Genomic DNA, 18,496 nt, shown 5'->3' with positions numbered 1-18,496 from the left:
CATCCACATCTATATTTTTGAATCCATATTTTATTTCCATCCATATTACATATTATACATATATTTACATATAGACTTGCAAAATAAATACTGGACGTTCGCATTTCGAGCAATACGACAATAAAATCTTTTATATCAATGCAAGTATTGCATTTCGACTTCATAGAATACTGAATATTAAGCGAGTAATAATTTTTTTGGTTGGCAAGGTTAGTAGAACCTAATATTTCATTTTTATACAACTTCAGTATTAGGAATGTTAACCACTGATATATTTCGACGTATTTTAGATTCAAGTAGTGTAGGTTTCTATTAGTCACTTTTTTTTTTTAGAATCTGCATTACTTATTTAATATCCTGTATTCGTGAACATTTTTTCCAAGGCACTAATACAACGTCCAGTAATCTCATTATTAAAATATAGTTATTAACATCTGTAAAAAAATAATTGGAATTGACGGTAAAGTGTAAAGTGTTGTTACCTAACAACAATAACGTGATATTGCCAACACAAAGTAAAGCTAAAACACTAGAATGCTAAAACGGAAATAAAAATCCATTACTTACAGATGTAACTTTTACAAGTAAGTAATGGTACCATAGCGTTCAATTTTACAAACAATCATTTAAAATATTAAAAAATGCACGAAATCACTAGGAACATTTTCAATATATGTAATACTTTCAACAGTTGTAAACTGTTAAACATATCTCTTTCCTTTTTGTCTTATTTTTTTGTATTTTTATTTTTTTATCTATAGTTTACTATAATTGAATCAGTTCTCTAAATTTTCTTCGAATATATCCAACAGTATCTGACACTGTGGGCAGAAAATCATGAACTACGAGTAAATACGATTTATGATTTAACTCAAGAAACTGGAAACCGTTTCATTCTAGCCGCTAACGGTTGCAGCGAGTTTGGGCAGCTCTTGCAGAGTAGAATCATTCATTACAATCTGGTACGATTGTGAGATCTTCTCTTTCTCATGAACTGCTAGGCGTTGCCATTCTTTTTCCAATCTGTTCATCAAATCTTCCCTGCGCATTAGAGCGTCCTTGATCGTGGATCGTTCATCTTCGTGCACCCATCTTTTCCACATGGCCTTTGCATCTTCGCTAAAATAATATATACAAAAACAAAGATTATTAAAGATGAACAGAAAATTACAATAAAATAATTCTAGTACTTTTCATCATCCTTATGACCCAAGATTACTTATAACTCGACTTCCCAATTCTTTTTTATTATGTTTTGTACCATTCGCGTCATTATCGTTAAAGGCTCTATCGTAGACCACCTATTTGCGATCTATTGAGGACCGAACTTAAGGCGTACAGGATGACGAACGCCTTGGCACGTATTTACGAAACACTCGATGCGTGTAAGCGGTTAGTGCTGTAGAGGTGGTATATGTTGTCCGTGATGGTTGCAGTTGCCGGCTGTAGATGTCGCTGCTGGGGTACTGCTAATTATTCTTCTATTTTGATGCGTGGAATAAAAATCGAATCAACGTTCGAAACCTAAGGCGCCAACCACTTCGCTACCATGTCCGTTACGAGTTAGTATCAAGTGGCGGTATTTGTTGTCGAGTGCCGCCACAGTGCATATCAAAAGAGAGAGAGAGAGAGAGAGAGAGAGAGAGAAAGAGAAATAATCTCGCTCGTCACCAACGGTCATGAAATAACATTTCCAACAATCAAAAATTGTAATTTGTTAAAATTTACCTGTACATTGTTGAATCCGTACAGACTTTTTCTCGTTGAAGGAGTTCTGCTTCCCTCTTATCGATGTTGGCGAATCCACACTTTCTCGATTCTTCGTCCAAATCGACGTTTTCCGTATGATACATCCTCTTTTCGCGAATTAGTTCCAGTCTGTTCTTCATGTCCCTCAACCGTAGAGCCTCGTCCCAACATTGTTTGTTGCACGCCTGCGTCTCTTTCTTTTGGACATCCTCGATCTTAGATTTTAGTTCCGTGTGGGTCAAGTAAAGGAACATCTGCCTCGAGAGATTCTTGTCCTCGGGAATCATTCGCAACCAGGGTATGGTTTTCTCAACTTCGAACTCCTGAGTATCCTTCTTTTCTGTATTTTGATCTCTGTCGTTATTATATTTGTTTATCGAGCTTTCTACCTTACATGTATCCACACTATCCTGATCGATTTTTTGATTGGAAATATCATCCTGTTCCGTAAGGTTCTTGGATTCTTCATCTTTCGGGCTGGGTGGACGACTTCCGCTTAATGTGTCATTTTCAGAATTGTTTTCCATGATATCTAGTTCTGTTGCGGTCTCTTTATCATCTACCTGAGGAGGAGTTTCTTTATTTGGCGAACCAGAAGCAGCAAACGAACTATTTGACGGATTGTCGTCAGATTCGTTAGTTCTCATGTTAGTATTTTCTAAACTTTGATGAGCATAACGAGCCGAATACTTGGAAACAGGCCTTCCAGGTTCGTGGTACGAATATCCTGGATACGGAGGATAGCGCAGAGGTTTCGGTTCCGTCTGTGCAATTTCTTTTTCCTGGGAGATCTTATCGCTATTTTCGCTCATTTTTAAGCCTCCACGATGAAAATTTTGGTCACTTGGACGAACATTTATCGAATTTCCGTAAGCACGAAAATACTGAAGATTAGTACCTTTAAGAGTGTCCCAGCTTGTACTGATTGACTCTCTCGATATCGTCGCAACCTTTAAACACGAGACAAGCTTCTGTTGATGATCTCTTGACAATATTTCGAATCTGATTGGAAAAAAACAAAATTTAATCAATCATCGAAAACGAAATATCAAATTAAACAGCAACAAAAATTGTTGAAAGAAGAAAAAAAGAAGTATAAACATCCTCAGAAAGAAGTTGATAAAATGGCAATGTTAATATCAGAAAGTGAAGATGACGATAAGGATGAAGAGGAAGAGGAGGAAGAAAAAGAAACGGAATCAGAAGAATCAGAATCTAAGGAATCTGAAAATGAAGATGAATCTCTAGAAAGTCAACGAAATACTTTACAGGTGATACAAATTGTTATACGACATGTCAAATAAGAATCTCTTAATTATACATATACTTTGACATGAACAAGCCAAAAAAAAACACGGAGGACGTTTAGCTGCATTAAGAAAAAGTAATTATCTCCTTAAAGCACAAGTCGGCAGAATGAAAGATGATCTAGTAAAACAACGGGAAAAATAGTCTCACTCTCCAAGAAGATATTGACTGCGTGTTAGCAAAGTTAAGTTAATGTAAAAAAGACATTTCTAAGAATGATTATGAACAATTGTATACATACACATATAATTATTACATCTGGAAATATAGAAAATATTATGTCCGAAAAACCAAAAGCAACTATTATACGCACACTCACTTATTGCTTAACATTTCTTGTAGAAAATTATACAAATAGAATTTTTGTTCAATCAAAGCAAAGTACAAAGCTATTATGTTGTTCTACTGATTATTAACTGCACCGATTATTATAAAACGCGATAATTTATTTTCTTTAGTATCTATGGTAAATATCTTGTGTACGCGTAGCGATACTTACGCTGTCCTTACACGGAATGGTGAAACGGACCAGAGATAAAATGTCAAACCGTATCTATTGATCGAAAGAAAAGACGCAATGCTTGTGGCGCATGTCATGTAATATGCGTTCTATATAACACATCTATACACACCTATCGTAATATTTCCCATGAACACCGGAAATGTTTATATGAGATTACGAATATTGCTTTTTTGCTATTTTGTTGTTAAATATTTTTTAATAAAGACGATTATTACTCGATCATCAAGTTTCTATACAGTTTTTAAAAAATCAATACAACACTTACATGTTGGCAATTGAAATGAATCAACGAGCAGGTTATTTCCAGAATGTACAAGCTATATTTTTTCAACGATGATATTTTATTTAGAGTACAGAATAACATAAATCACTACGTTTATTACAGTTTCAACGAAACTGCAACTACGCATTAACATAGTTTGAAAAGAACGCTTACCTACATCTAACATGACGTATGATAAAATCCCTAGTGATGCTTCTTACACTAGCGTCGCAAACATTTCACTTGCATATAGTTTACATTACAAGCGTATAGTCATCATCGTTAACAAATATATCAAATTTTTGTTTCATAATTATATGTTTATTCAACAATATCTTTTTTCCTATTTTTCTGTTGCATCGACATTTCTGCTAATACAATTAGAAAAGGAATGTAAAATGCCGAAAATAAATGAGCGAAGATGATGGCGGTATTTTTAAAATTCAAAATTATATTTGAAAAATCAGAATATCACTATTGTTTTCCAATGGGTTACATATTCTATATATATATACAGTAGTGTTATAGTTTTAGAACATTATTTGTATCTTAAATGCTCCTAAAACCTGTTCCATTTATAAAAATTTTACTCGTCATAAACAATCTGACAATAACGAGTATAGTGAAACTGATTACACCGAAGCTAAACTGAAAAAAATATGCTGAATTTTAATCACGGGTAAATCGTGTTCTTTAGAAGATATTTTCACAGAGATGATACAAACAATGTGAGATACTTTAATTATACAGCTAGAGTTAGTTTGAAAGTGCAGGTAATTAAATTCTTATTGCTCGGTATTATTATCACTCTTAAATTACATACATAATATGTACGCTAACAAAATAAAATGGGAAGTAAATTTATTAAAAAAAAAAAAGAAATTACGTATATACATTCGTTTACATAAAAACATTCGACATTACGTTTAACATAGCTTGCGTCGAAAATTAAAACATTTGTGTAATATACATGTTTTTCAGTATAACGTTAATTATGTATCTAATATGAAATAGTATAATCGAATACGTTTCATTGCGCGTTTTCGTTTTTATAATTAGGGTATGAGTTTACATAGTCAACAAACTGCTTTACTTTTGTAACTTTTGAATGAATTAGTAATCTTCATGTTGGACACCTATCCAAACACAGCAGAAATAAATATACCTCTTCTTTTGTAGCAATATATCGGCGAATGATAGCGTCGGTGTATTAATCTGCTGAGTTTTTCATAAGAGTATGAATGTTAATATGTTTTTTACCCGCATTTGTATTTTTACATCCACATAGAATTACAAAATAAATACTGAACGTTCGCATTTTCAGCAGTACGACAGTAAAAATTTCCATATCGATGTAAGTATTATATTTCGATTTCATAGAATACTGAATATTAAGCGAGTAATGATTTTCTTGCTTGGCAAGGTTAGTAGAACCTAATATTTCGCTTTTATACAATTTTAGTATTAGGAATGCTAACCATTGCTATATTTCGACGTATTTTAGATTCAACTAGTGTAGGTTTGTATTAGTCTCTTATAAATATTTTTTTTTAGAATCTGCATTACTTATTTAATATCCTGTATTCGTGAAAATACTTCTGAAGAATGCACAGAGCTATCCAGGCATAAAGGAAGACAGCATCTACCATAATAAAAAGCAGAACATAAAAAATATTTTGGTCATTTTAAATCATATATAAGCAGTATTTTCCTTTTTTTTTTCTTCGCCCAGATTGCACGGTGACATCGATAAAACTGAACATTATCAAATAGAAATCCTATACTAGTCAGGTCCATTCTCTTATATTATGAAGATGCGATATAGTGTTAATGGGTTTTTGTGATAATAAATAATTATTAATTGAAGTCCAGTACTAAGTTCATTGCCATTTCTTATGGTTTTACACGGTAACCAAATTGCACTTGTCGAAAGTCTTCGTAACAGTTTAAAAAAAGGAAAAAAAAAAAAAAAGAAAAAATACATGTTTTCATGTAACTTTAACTTCTGCTTTAAATTTCTTTTCTTCTACCAATTTAACATCAGTTACATGCAAATTATGAATACTTTTTGCAGCAAACTTAATTACAGATTGAGTTGAGACTTGAGTAGTGTGTCTAAGATCTAAACGTTTAAGCACTTTACATCTCGCCAAATGATCTAATGTTGCTTCTGTAAGTAATCTACAGTTTGCCAAATTCAATGATGCCAGGTTCGTCACTGATTGCGCTGGTGGAGTCGCTAATTGAGCTACACCAGCATCAGTAACTCTACCACAAGAAGAAAGATCTAGTGTCTCCAGATAAGGTAAATGTTGAACTATATATCTCAAAGCTACATCAGTTATATCACATCCAGCCAAAGATAAATTTTTAAGATGTTTTAATCTTGAAGTTTTATCGATTAGACCAGGCCTCGAATCTGTAGGTGGACTGAGCACTTCTCTCAAACTTGAATCATTTAGTCCAGATACATGACTTAGATCTAAGGTAACAAGTGGTGGACAAGTGCATGTTCTTAAAGCACAGACTCCAGTCCACGTACAACCTTGTAAAGATAATGTTCTGAGCTGTGGTAATCTACTTAATAGCCAAGCTAATTGTCTTTTAGTAACATTTGTCCAGTCAAGGGACAGATTTTCCGGTTGGCGGCGTATTATACCAGTTAAGTGTAAAGCTGTTAGATGGGAATGAGACATATCCAATTTTCTCCACAAACTAGGATCTATACTATATCTGGCCCATGTACGGCAAACCAAGGCACAATTCGCCAGGTCCTTTATATTTAAAAATCTAAAAATAGCAAGTAATGCTGTCTTGTCATATGCTAAAGATTGTCCATTAAAATCGGGCCCTGGTCTTTGAACAGGCGGAAGTGGAACAGGCCTAACCACCACGTGGGGCCTCTTCAATGACTTACTACTTGAACCAGTTAATTGTACAGCTAATTGTGTACGCAAAGCTGTTCGCTGTTCACCCTCAGCCGGTTCTCTGTCATTCCATGCCTGGAATTTTTTGTATAGAAACCATGAATAATTTCGTATTCTTAGACCGTTTCAGATTCCATTTGGGGACTTACATCGCTGGGATCGGGTCTTGAACGTTTACTTGGTGTGGTAGCCCTTTCAGAATCTGTTGTGAGTGCTGATGAAGCTGCACTAGATACGGAAAGTTTTCGAGCACGAGCCTTAGGTTGCCGTGGTCTACAATCTAGATTTCGACCACTTTCACAACACTCGGGACATTCCCAACTGTTCGGTAAATCGTCGCTAACGGTTATGGTTTGTGGATCCAGTCCTATACATTCAGGATGTACAATGTCGAAGCATATCGAGCATTCTACTAAACTTGACGAAGCTGTAGGTGTTGGCTTTCCTGTATCGAAGATTAAAAATGAAGTATCTCTACTTATTACCTTAACAATAGATTGATAATTCATCGAAAGAAATAAAAAAATAAATAAGTACCCATTAACGGTGCAGGCGGTTGACCCCAACCATCTAATCGACAAACTTTACAAGCTGCAGTAACTGGAAGCATAGGCCTCAAACATTGCCTCATTAAGCACGTTTGTTTGGCACGACCACTTCCACCAAATTTTACCATATCTTGACAGTACATACATTCTCCACAATCAGTTCTTGTACATGCTTCGCACTTCTTACATCTAGTACGCCTTCGTCGCGGAAAAGCTCTTTCAGACTTTTCTTGCGAGTGATGTCTCTGAATCTTTGTAAAACTTTTCTTAGTTATCCTCAAGCGTTCCTGTTATACCAGTGATGCCATAAGATATGTGTAAATATGATGTAAGAAATAAACATTATTAATAAAATTTAACATTTTATACATACTCTTTCAGCAATTGTCAAGGGAGGTGGAGATGGTAAAACAGCATTCCCTGTTACAGCTGCTTCTGGATTATCATGTCTATGTTGCTCTACTAGACATCGAACATCATGAATTAAGGCAACCGGATCACGAATTAGCTCAGGCACATTCTTCTTCGTAGAAGGTAGTGAATGTAGATACATAACTATTGCTTTTAAACCATGCAATTCAAATGGTGTTAAATGTACATGTTGGTGGTGTTGTGGTACTGAATGTTGACGTTGTGATTCAGAAATATCTAAGTGACTTCTGCCTAGAAGAACATGAACATATCTCTCCAAAACATACCTGTAATAAATAACAAAAAATCGCTGTATAGATAATATAACAGATTTCTTTTGAAGCTCTTAAATAGTTCATCATACCATAACATTTCGGTGAAAAATGGATATCTGAATTTTTGTGGCACTTTTGTATGTTCTTCTACTTGCGCAACTTTTAATTGTTTTTCAATACCAAAACTGTGTAAAAAGTTTCCACCAAATACTAAAGAGTCTTGAGGAGTATACACAGCATGAATCCAACCAGTTGGAATAAACAAAGTCATGCCAGCTGTTAAAGTTATCCTACCACATCTGTCTACCATATCTCCAAAGAATACATCAGATTGTTTACCACTTAATACCCATTCTTGGTAAAGAGTCAAATTCTTTTCAGTAGGAGGAATAAGCCAAAATATTTTACCGCCTCTTAAAATGTGATACCAAACACTGGTTCCACCAAAATCAACATGAAAGTCTGTGTAACAACCCTTTACAGACATGAGACAATACTTTTGCACTTTTGGATACATCATATCTTCCAACAGATTTGTAGATTCCACTTGTGCTTCTTTTAGGTGTCTTGGCCATACAACATCTACCCAATCAACCTGTCGCACTATTTCAGGTGATTGCACATAATTTTCTAACTTGGTATGACTGAACTCTAATGAAATTACATTTAATAGTCGCTCTTTGTTGGGATCTTCATAATACTTCTGCCATTCTTTCATTGTCATATCTTCATTCTTCTGTGTATTAACATCCATTACATCCAATATCCTTTTTGAACCTGACAAACATTGACAATGAATATTTTTGAATAATCTGGATATCAAATAAAATATGTTTAACTAAATCAAACATACCGACACAAGTCCTGACATCATTCACAGTAAAATTTGTACTTGGGACTCTTAATCCCAATCCAGATTTATCCCTAAAGAGCAATGGTATGCTCAGACCATGCTTTTGCAGGTATGCTAAATTGAATTCAGAACCTGCCATTTCACGGAATAACCCAGTGAAATTGTTAAGGTTGTATCTTTCACACTCGATTTTTTCGTCGAGTTGGAAAGTCCTACGACCCTCAATTTCCTCATCGCCTATGGTCCAGTCATCTGTATATAACTTTCGAGTTCTTTCTCGCTACAATAAAATTCATGACAAATATGATTTTTTTGCAAAATTTTGCAAACTTCATATAGAACAATTGGAATTAATGTTAAATTAAAAAGTTATGCTAGGTTTGTTTACCAATTGACGCCTTTTTGGCAGAGAAGTAGAGTCATCGGCCATTGCAGACATGCTGTCAGAAACGTATCACCGAAATCTCATCGAATATTCAATGTATATTGTCCTTTGAAGGTCAAACTAGTTCCTTTAATATTATATAAACACAATCTCGTTTATTATTTACATGTCACGCACAATAGTCTAATGTTAACATCGAACTTTTCTTTGATTTTACTTTCCCAGTAAAATGAGGTCGCCATTTTGTTGCCGGCCAATGTTACCAATAAGAGCCATAAAAAATCTCGCATCATTTCATATAATGTTATGTTACATCTGGTTATATATATATTTAAAAAAATACTTCCCTATTTTTACATAGTATTATAGGACATAAAAGTATATATTTTTTAAAGATATTATAATTGTAGAATTTTTAATTACATTTCATATAAGTGATATTAGCAATGATCTAGAGATTTTGCATCATTTCAGAGAACTATTGATGTGTTCCATATTACAGTGTTAAGTACTAGTAGTATTACATTGTATGAGTACTTTTTGACAATTTAGAGTTAAGAATCGAATATTGACATATTTATTTATATTATGGTGTTTTAAATCTTTTATTTTTCTTATATAATCACAAGATATTAATCATAGAGAGTTGTAAAGATATCTTTTTATCTATAAAACTTAAAGTATTTATTAAAGCGAGGAAAGTTTTAAAAAATAAAGATCTCAATAAACGAGTTAACCATGATGAGCCTTCGTGATAGGCAAATAAATGCCTTAAAACTGATGTTAAATCTGAATCAACCGGAAAAAAAATTAGAAGAAGCAATACCAGTGTGGAAAGTTTTAATTTATGATAGACTTGGACAGGATATTATTTCGCCATTAATATCTGTAAAAGAGCTCAGAGAACTTGGTATTACACTCCATATGCAATTACATTCTGACAGAGATTCTATTCCTGAAGTACCAGCTATTTACTTTTGTGCACCTACAGATGAAAATCTTGGTAGAATTGGTCAAGATTTGCAAAATGGATTATATGATATTTATCATTTGAATTTTATATCACCAATAACCAGGCAGAAGATGGAAGATTTAGCAGCTGCTGCATTGCTTGGAGGTGTAGTGTCAAATATTCACAAAGTATTTGATCAATATCTGAATTTTATATCATTGGAGGATGATTTATTTATCCTAAGACATCAAAATAGTGATGTCATATCGTATCATGCAATTAATCGGGGTGAAGTAAAGGACACTGAAATGGAATCTGTAATGGAAATTATAGTTGATTGTCTTTTCTCTGTGTTTGTTACATTGGGTACTGTACCAGTTATAAGATGTCCAAGAGGAAATGCTGCAGAAATGGTTGCTAAAATGATTGATAAAAAACTAAGGGAAAATGTTTGGGACACAAGAAATAATTTATTTGAAAGTGAGACAACTGGTCATTATAGTTTTCAAAGACCACTTTTAATTATATTGGATCGTAACATAGATATGGCAACACCGTTACATCATACATGGACCTATCAAGCATTGGCGCATGATGTATTAGAAATGACATTGAATAGACTTGTTGTCGAGGAAAATGTGGGAAGATCTCCTGCAGGAGGAACACGTTCAAAGACTAGAGCTTATGAACTAGATAACAGAGATAGATTTTGGTGTCAACATAAAGGTAGTCCATTCCCTAGAGTAGCTGAAGCTATACAAGAAGAGTTGGAACAGTATCGTACTTTTGAAGATGATGTTAAAAAGCTCAAATCATCTATGGGTATTGATAATGATAGTGAAGTAGCATTATCAATGGTTTCCAATAATACAGCACGTTTGACAAATGCTGTTAATAATTTACCACAACTCTTGGAAATGAAACGATTGATTGATATGCATACATCAATTGCAACAGGTATTCTGAATTTTATAAAGTCCAGGAGACTTGACACATTTTTTGAATTAGAAGAGAAAATAATGAGCAGGCAAACATTAGATAGAAGTGTATTAGAAACAATAAGTGATCCAGATTGTGGTACTCCAGAAGATAAATTACGTCTTGCTATTATATATTATATTTGTACAAATATGTCAGACAGCGAATATAGTAAACTTGAGACAGCATTAGTTGCTGCTGGATGTGACTTAAATCCTCTAATATACATAAAACGATTAAGAAGTTACACCAGAATAGCAGAAATCCAAAATAATTATGAAGGTGGTGGTACTAAAACAGTTAGTATGTTTTCAAAATTAATGAACCAAGGATCATCTTTTGTAATGGAGGGAGTAAAAAATTTGGTTGTTAAGAAGCATAATTTACCAGTCACAAAAATAGTTGATGAATTAATGGAATCAAGGCAATCGTCTCAAGCAGATGATTATTGTTATTTAGATCCAAAACTCTTAAAGCCTACAGAACAAATGCCAAAGAACAGACCAACATTCCAAGATGTAATTGTTTTTATTGTTGGTGGTGGAAATTACATAGAATATCAAAACCTAGTGGACTATGTAAAACAAAAAAGTGGGGCTGGGGTCAATAAACGAATCACGTATGGTTCTACAACATTTATTAATGCAAAACAGTTACTTAAACAACTTTCACTCTTAGGACAAGAAGTTCACTCGTAAAATTTGCATATTATACAATAAATATCTGAAAATACTTATTTCCCATTCCCTTATAGCGTACAGTGGTTTTCCACATTACCGTAATTTACTCTTTGTAAAAATGTAAAATAAATAAAATACGTTTAATTATTTTAAATACAATTTTTCTAATTGTATTTACCTGTCATTGAACTTGTTACATCTAATACATGTCCGTGGTCCAGATGTATGTTCAATTAAAATATGCTATATAAAAATCTAGGGATTTTTGACTAGTAAAGAAACAAACCTGTATTTCAAATTGTTTGATCAATGGATTATACATACAATTAACATCTTCTCGTGGAATATTAAAAATTTAGTGAACATCGTATTAAAACATTCATTTTTATTCACATCGCTTTGTACTAAATTAAAATGGCTACCATACAAGAAGAAGTAAAAAATTTTATTCGACGAGCTGTTATTACAACAGACCCGCAAAAAGCTGTCACGGAATATTTCTTCTCGAAGCAAAAAGATCGTGATATTAAGTAATGTAACAAAGAAACTATTTCATATAATCAATTTGCGATACATTACAAGTATATTCTTTGCATTCTTTTATTTTCAGTTCGATAACAATTAGGAAACTGATGTAAAATTTTATGAAAAAGGTTGTCAAAGTATCTTATTTTTATGCTTTTTCTTTATATAATTAAAAAAAAGCTAACATTTCCAAAGATATGTGAGTTTTGTCTTTTATGTATTAGAAAGTATCCTGAATGGGATAAGCCAAGAGTTTACCCGGCATTAGAAGTAGTTAGAGCGCGTTGTGAGTTAGCAAAAACCGAAGAGAGATTACGTGCAAAATGGGTCGAACAAGAGAAAAAGCGGAAATTCATGGACGAGCAATGGGACGAGATGAGACGTCAGGAATTGTTTCTCCGAGAATCATTTATAAAATTCAACAGATTCGTGAGGGAAAATCAAGAAAAACGCGATCGCGCGGATAGCAAAATTAAAGAAGAACGCGATCGTCAAGCAAGTAGGATGGAAGAAGTAACATATCACAATAAAATTAATAAATAAAATTATTTACGTAGTAGTGGAAATATAATATTTTTTATTTAGCAGAGAACATGTTTCAGATAAAAGAACTCGAAGAAAAATTAAGTTACATGAATGATGTTCGAGATAGGATGAAGAAATATGTAAAAGAATATAAAAAATATCATGATTATTTAGACAGGGTCATTGTCGAAACAGGCGAATTTCATTCGATTTTTGAGATTTTTAATCGTTACGAAACTTTAATCGAAGCACGAACGATTTTGTCCGAGCATCAGGATAAAAATCTCGAGATATTAGAAGAAAGGGGAACAGAAATGGTAATTTTCTTAAGATATATTTTATTAGTTTTCCATTTATAATTGTACAATGGAAAGGATGCGTATCTCTTTTTTTTATAGCATCATATGACAGAGGCAAAGTCACAAAAAATTATGGGGTTGAATAGTAAATTAGCGCAACTACAAGCAAGACGCGATTGGGCAGAAGTACAAGCTCGTAAATGGGAAACAATCGTGGCTGAAATAAAAGTAACTGCAGCGGAGAAAAATTTGGAGCACATGCAAGTAAAAACGTGTTGCTGGAATCTATATCAACAGATCTGCAAGAGAAAGGATATTCCCGTGACTGTAAGCAAAGATGACGTCGAGCAACAGTTAAATCATATTAAACGAACCATTCTTGAATTAAAACGAATCATAAGAGTTGCAAAAAAACGCGCAGCGAAATAAGAGAATCGTTTTACTTGAAATTACTTGTCCAGCTACTGTAAATAAATATTCTAAAGAAATTAAATATATATATATATATATAATACTGATAAGTATCTTACTACTGTTACTAAAAATTGGATTGAAAATTTGTGGCGGAACAGTTTTACGAGTCTCACAATTACGTCGATGATTCGGCCAATTACCTTGTACTTCGTAAATGTTAATGATTGTGTATCCAATTTATAAGCTTTCTGTTACCATTTTATTGATATCGTTTCTGTATGATTTTTCTAGCTGCCGGTAAATGACAACCAGATATATTATGCAGGAGTTCCGAGTAATCTTCTTCGAGTCTTTGTTTTAACTTTTTAGTAGCTTCATCGCGCGTTAATGGCTGTTCTAAACCTTCGGATACGATCTGTAATTCTTCTTTTTCGATACATCTATACGATTTAATTTTCTCAATAAATATTCGTTATAAACATTACATGCAAAGAAGCTAAACGAAAACAAAGAGATAAGAAAAATTCAAAAATATTGGAAATAGGGAAGGATAAGAAAGGAAGGAGGAATAGATGGAGGTAGATGGAATCGAAGGACTTACAAGGCACAGGGTTGAGTAGGAGCAATATATTCAATAGGAGGCACTTTCAATCTTGGTCTTCTCTCTTCGTCAAGTCGCAATTGTTGCGTTCTGGTAGCTTTATCTAACCAATATACTTTGTGGAACATCTGAGTAATACGTTTTTCAATGATTTCTAAGTATAGCATGACATTACACGTTGTTATCTGTTCATTATCACCTAACAGTTGTAAGATCGGAGAATTGTCACAACGAATTGCTTTAAAGAGAGAATCTATTCCTTTTAACAATTTCTCTATTACGTCGTCGCACTGAAACAAATAATAAAGTTACTCATTTAAACAGAAATATATCATTTTTAAGGACATTCAACGTCGTAGTTTGATTCCATAGATTTTGATTCTCTGATATTCGATGAAATTAGTAAGATATCACCTGTATCAGATTTTCTTCAGCCGCATCAGCGAGAGCGGTTTGTTCTTCAAGTTCTCGTTTGAGTTTCTCCAATGTTTCGGCCTGTTTTTGATCAGTAACTTCGTTCATAATTCGTGCGTCTTGTATAGCTATCGTCAACTGAGCCATCCTCGACTGGAGACCTTCCAGTTCATCGTTTAATTCGTTCACATAACTGAATAAAGCGAAGTTTTCTTCTTCTTGCTTGATAAAGTACGCTATGAGCTTATCGACGTCGTGCACACCTACAAAAATGATTATTCGTTACAAAAATTTACTACTTTTGAATTTTAATATTATTTTAATGTTATTATAATATTAATACTAATATATATATATTTTAATATTATGTTCCGTGTTGTATCGCGATATATGTGGAAGATAAAGAAAACACAAATACCGGTGAATTCTTTAATCAATTGTAAGATATTTTTATAATTCTCGATCTTATCTTGTTTCTCTTCCATTTTCGCTTTCTTTTCAGCTGCACGTTTTGCATTCAAATCACCCATTTCGCGGTATTGTCCTTTTACACCAAGAAATTCTTGCAATTTCATTTCATTGTCCATTGTTCTTTGTAATTCGCACATTTCGGACACGTGAGCCTTTAGATCTCTTAGCCCCCTTTAAAGAAAATGATATTTCGATGTTCATTTCTGTTTGAAAGATTGTACACCGTCACCGGAAGCAACTGAAGTGTAAGTCAATTAATGATCCGACAAATAAAATATTGGATAACCGATGTAGAAGCGAGATCACCGGATGTTATCACGCGTCATTGATTTCCGATCGTTACTCTTGGTTCCGAGTTTCTAATTCAACGATGGATAATTCGTTCGACGTGAAATACGAATAACTTTCAGGTCATTAATGTAATCCTTAGAGTTATGGGGACAACGATCCAATCTTTTCAACTTTCGCAGCTATTCGTTGGTAAAGAGTGTCGTGAAACTTGTGGCAACAATACTAAGTACGTTTCTGTGTAGTTTTCATTTTATACTAATATTCAAGATAAAAGATTCTTTAAGAGCGTACCTCTCACGAAGAGCTTGAATCTTGTTCAATTCTTCGTCCCTTTGATTGAACGCGATGGTAGCTTGCTCTATTAAATCATTGATTATTTGTTTCCCGGCGTTTAATTGATTGATTAACTTATTCCAAAGCATTGTGAACTGCGATCTTTCTTTCAACATATTTTCGATTTCTTCTCGAAGCTTTTTGTTTTGAGCAACTACAACATTGAATCTTTTCGTTGCTACTTCCAGTCGATTTTCCAATATATAAACCATTTTATTTTGTTGTAAAGATATTTCTTTTAGTTGCGTGTCTGTCCTAATTTTTGTTTTGAAAATATCAACCTCTTTTGATAACTGAAAATAAAGCATTTTAATAGTATCGTTTCATCTTGAAACATTGATGCTTGAAATCAAGATCAACGATTGATAAACCTTGCGAATTTCATTATCGAGCTCTGCTATTTCCTCTTTCTCCGTCTTTATCATCTCGTCATATTTTGCTTGCGTTGTTAACATGCACTTTAATTTTTCTTCCATTTCCTCATCTTTACGAACAAACGTTTTCGAAGTTGCAGTTTTAATACGAAGAACGAGTTCTGCCTTTTCGTACTCCAGGCGATTAATCATGTTCATTTGACTGTGCAGTTGTAATTTTGCATCCTCTGTACAAGCACCTCGATCATTTTCCATTATCCTATACTGCCTTTTCAATCTTGAAAGTTCAGCTATAGCTATCGTCTCAAGTTCTATCTCGTCCGGTATATGTTGCAGTTTATGCGCCATTATGGAGCTTTATTTTTCAATAATTACAACCTTTCAAAACATAATACGATTTTGTTATATTTTTATCACTATCATTTTCCTTTAAATGTTAATTTCTTATCTCTTTCGACATACAATAAAAATACACGTTACAGTTAGTCTACAATTTCTCAAACTTTATTTATTGAGCAAGCTTTATTACAAACTATACACTACTTGTTGTTTAAGATTCTTTTCATCGATCGACGTCTAAGTATAAAGGTTAGTGCGAAACTCACTATTTATTAATCATTTATAGAAAGTTACGCTCAATGGATCCGAGATTTTTCCGGAAGTTGGCAACGTTCGCATCCGTGTCTTCCTCACCGTCCACGCAGATGATCTTTAGGATCCACGGAGAGGAAAACACTTTCCCAATGTAACTGTCGATGAGGTTCAGCGGCGACATTTGAGAAACACATCTGCCACCCTATATAGTTCTACTAGTTGTACGTGCGGCACCGTTATTCTTTCTTGTTGATGTTTCCGGTTGCCAAGCACCCTCTCAGGGGTGTACAGTAACAGGATCCTCGTTTTACGAAAAATGTTCAAGTGATCTTTCATCGTTATACAAGAAAGACCGGTTTGCAAAGAATTAAAAAAAGCATATAACGAAGAAATATATCGTTTCTAAAAAAAAAGAGGAAAAATACAGTACAGAAAGATTAAAATGATTTGTTGAATATCAAAGTGACGCTTTACTTCTTCTGATAAGACCAGTTACTCGAAAAACCACTAGATGGTGCAAGCCGTTTAATAATAACTAATGTTATTAAATAATTACATTACCAAGAACGCCTGATTGCTAACGAATAGTGTCATGTGATCACCAGCTCTTCAAAAAAATGTAAATTTCATTACATACTTTTCCTTTAATCGATCTATTACTAGGCAGTTTGTAAAGTGCTGTATAATAATGTAAGTTTCTTTCTTTCGCGAAGATGCATCTCTTTTTTTTCCATTCGTTCGTTCAATTTCACATTGGAATTACAGTGAAACTGCTCGAACCATTTTGTATGAAACATATTTTCTAACTCTCGAAAGAGTTTATTTATTTTGTGCTATATTAATTTATAGGTCGATATAAAAGAAAGTAATAGGAATTTCAACATTTATTTTAACATAATACATCGGTAACAGCGGTAAACGTAGGAGGATCGTATGTTAAACACGATCCATAGATTTCGTGAGATCGAGTCAGGTGGCGGTTCGACCAGGTGGGTCAAGCAGTGGGGGTAACGCTGGTGGTGGGTACAGCCAAGGGAGAGGTTAGTATGCTTATAGAGGGAAAGGTCGACAGGTCGATTGTCTTATGTTTTTATATAAAATCCTGTCACACTGTATTTTTTCTTATTATCCCGCGTTTTATTTTCTTTCTATAGCCATTACAATGCGAAGAACAAGTGAATACCGAATACTATGCATACACGATGCGAGATAAACGTAAATTACTCGGAAGATAATCTAATGCGATAACGTAGCGTCGGTGGTGATACGAACGATCACAATCGAGATACATAATTACACCGAGGATCGAATTTAGCAGTGCGAGTGAACGTTTTCGTAGCGGAACGCGCCTGACCAGTCGAACGAATTACTTTCAGCCGAGGTCTCGGAGGTGGGAGGATCTCTACTTGGCTGAGAAGCACGGCGCACGATTCCGTAATATTTATTTTCTACTGGCGGCTAGTGAGTCACTACCTGGCCGACCACGGTGCGGCGAGCTGGTCGCCTCGTGTGTCCGTGTCCTTCTGCGCGTGCTTCTTGCAAACAGTGAGTTCGCGGTGACGCTACGAGCCAGTCGAGATTGTCTTGTACAGAAGGACCTGCAAAGGACAACGAGAATAAAGGGGATTATTGGTGAAAAAGATCATTCTCCTTCCACGACGATCGTATCGATCTCACGGCGATCCTATCGTTTCCACATTGTCGAAATCCAAGGCGGAACGGAATACAAAAGCATCATCGTCTCATTGAAATCGGTATAGTTCAAGTGTTAGGCAGAATATTCCGAACCACTGACGTCATATTT

At 34.2% G+C, this 18,496-nt stretch overlaps 5 protein-coding genes across 5 annotated transcripts; 2 read left to right on the top strand and 3 right to left on the bottom strand.

Annotated features, from left to right (window-relative positions):
- Positions 1–12: 12 nt before the first annotated feature.
- Positions 13–3,991, bottom strand: LOC125387172. Its single transcript, XM_048414422.1, has 3 exons — positions 3,846–3,991; positions 1,729–2,699; positions 13–1,119 (listed from the first exon to the last, which is right to left on the bottom strand). Exons 1-3 carry the CDS (start codon positions 3,942–3,944, stop codon positions 897–899), a joined length of 1,293 nt encoding a protein of 430 aa, XP_048270379.1. The 5' UTR covers positions 3,945–3,991; the 3' UTR covers positions 13–896.
- Positions 2,540–9,515, bottom strand: LOC100650431 (jmjC domain-containing histone demethylation protein 1). Its single transcript, XM_048414409.1, has 8 exons — positions 9,245–9,515; positions 8,857–9,136; positions 8,093–8,780; positions 7,691–8,015; positions 7,307–7,604; positions 6,919–7,214; positions 4,017–6,844; positions 2,540–2,751 (listed from the first exon to the last, which is right to left on the bottom strand). The coding sequence occupies exons 1-7, from the start codon at positions 9,293–9,295 to the stop codon at positions 5,831–5,833; spliced, it is 2,952 nt and encodes a 983-aa protein (XP_048270366.1). The 5' UTR covers positions 9,296–9,515; the 3' UTR covers positions 2,540–2,751; positions 4,017–5,830.
- Positions 9,516–9,603: 88 nt separating this feature from the next.
- On the top strand, positions 9,604–12,010 carry LOC105667087 (protein sly1 homolog). The gene has a single exon (XM_012320154.3). The coding sequence runs from the start codon at positions 9,980–9,982 to the stop codon at positions 11,867–11,869; it is 1,890 nt and encodes a 629-aa protein (XP_012175544.1). The 5' UTR covers positions 9,604–9,979; the 3' UTR covers positions 11,870–12,010.
- Positions 12,011–12,130: 120 nt separating this feature from the next.
- Positions 12,131–13,709, top strand: LOC100644838 (cilia- and flagella-associated protein 73). Its single transcript, XM_020868342.2, has 3 exons — positions 12,131–12,889; positions 12,979–13,218; positions 13,300–13,709. Exons 1-3 carry the CDS (start codon positions 12,527–12,529, stop codon positions 13,627–13,629), a joined length of 933 nt encoding a protein of 310 aa, XP_020724001.1. The 5' UTR covers positions 12,131–12,526; the 3' UTR covers positions 13,630–13,709.
- LOC100650234 (coiled-coil domain-containing protein 63) lies at positions 13,220–17,008 on the bottom strand. The gene is made up of 7 exons (XM_003393821.4): positions 16,704–17,008; positions 16,096–16,476; positions 15,683–16,017; positions 15,048–15,271; positions 14,630–14,892; positions 14,216–14,505; positions 13,220–14,054 (listed from the first exon to the last, which is right to left on the bottom strand). Exons 2-7 carry the CDS (start codon positions 16,444–16,446, stop codon positions 13,874–13,876), a joined length of 1,644 nt encoding a protein of 547 aa, XP_003393869.1. The 5' UTR covers positions 16,447–16,476; positions 16,704–17,008; the 3' UTR covers positions 13,220–13,873.
- Positions 17,009–18,496: the final 1,488 nt, after the last annotated feature.

This window comes from Bombus terrestris, chromosome 2 (assembly GCF_910591885.1).
Source record: "Bombus terrestris chromosome 2, iyBomTerr1.2, whole genome shotgun sequence".
NCBI classification, from domain to species: Eukaryota; Metazoa; Arthropoda; class Insecta; order Hymenoptera; family Apidae; genus Bombus; species Bombus terrestris.
This window is presented reverse-complemented; position numbering and strand designations above follow the sequence as displayed.

Bases quoted from the DNA above. Each gene is read 5' to 3' on its own strand.
- LOC100650234 (XM_003393821.4), bottom strand. From the start codon at position 16,446: ATGGCGCATAAACTGCAACATATACCGGACGAGATAGAACTTGAGACG. The intron at 15,272-15,682 runs GTACGCTCTTAA...TTTTCTTTAAAG, and splicing joins ATTCAAGCTCTTCGTGAGAG to GGGGCTAAGAGATCTAAAGG. The intron at 14,055-14,215 runs GTAAGTCCTTCG...TAAATCGTATAG, and splicing joins CCTACTCAACCCTGTGCCTT to ATGTATCGAAAAAGAAGAAT.
- LOC100650431 (XM_048414409.1), bottom strand. From the start codon at position 9,295: ATGTCTGCAATGGCCGATGACTCTACTTCTCTGCCAAAAAGGCGTCAA. The intron at 9,137-9,244 runs GTAAACAAACCT...ATTTTATTGTAG, and splicing joins TGCCAAAAAGGCGTCAATTG to CGAGAAAGAACTCGAAAGTT. The intron at 6,845-6,918 runs GTAAGTCCCCAA...AAAAAATTCCAG, and splicing joins CAAGACCCGATCCCAGCGAT to GCATGGAATGACAGAGAACC.
- LOC105667087 (XM_012320154.3), top strand. From the start codon at position 9,980: ATGATGAGCCTTCGTGATAGGCAAATAAATGCCTTAAAACTGATGTTA.
- LOC125387172 (XM_048414422.1), bottom strand. From the start codon at position 3,944: ATGTTATTCTGTACTCTAAATAAAATATCATCGTTGAAAAAATATAGC. The intron at 2,700-3,845 runs GTAAGTGTTGTA...TCGTGTTTAAAG, and splicing joins TTCATTTCAATTGCCAACAT to GTTGCGACGATATCGAGAGA. The intron at 1,120-1,728 runs GTAAATTTTAAC...ATATTATTTTAG, and splicing joins ACGGATTCAACAATGTACAG to CGAAGATGCAAAGGCCATGT.
- LOC100644838 (XM_020868342.2), top strand. From the start codon at position 12,527: ATGCTTTTTCTTTATATAATTAAAAAAAAGCTAACATTTCCAAAGATA. The intron at 12,890-12,978 runs GTAACATATCAC...AACATGTTTCAG, and splicing joins AAGCAAGTAGGATGGAAGAA to ATAAAAGAACTCGAAGAAAA. The intron at 13,219-13,299 runs GTAATTTTCTTA...TTTTTTTTATAG, and splicing joins AAGAAAGGGGAACAGAAATG to CATCATATGACAGAGGCAAA.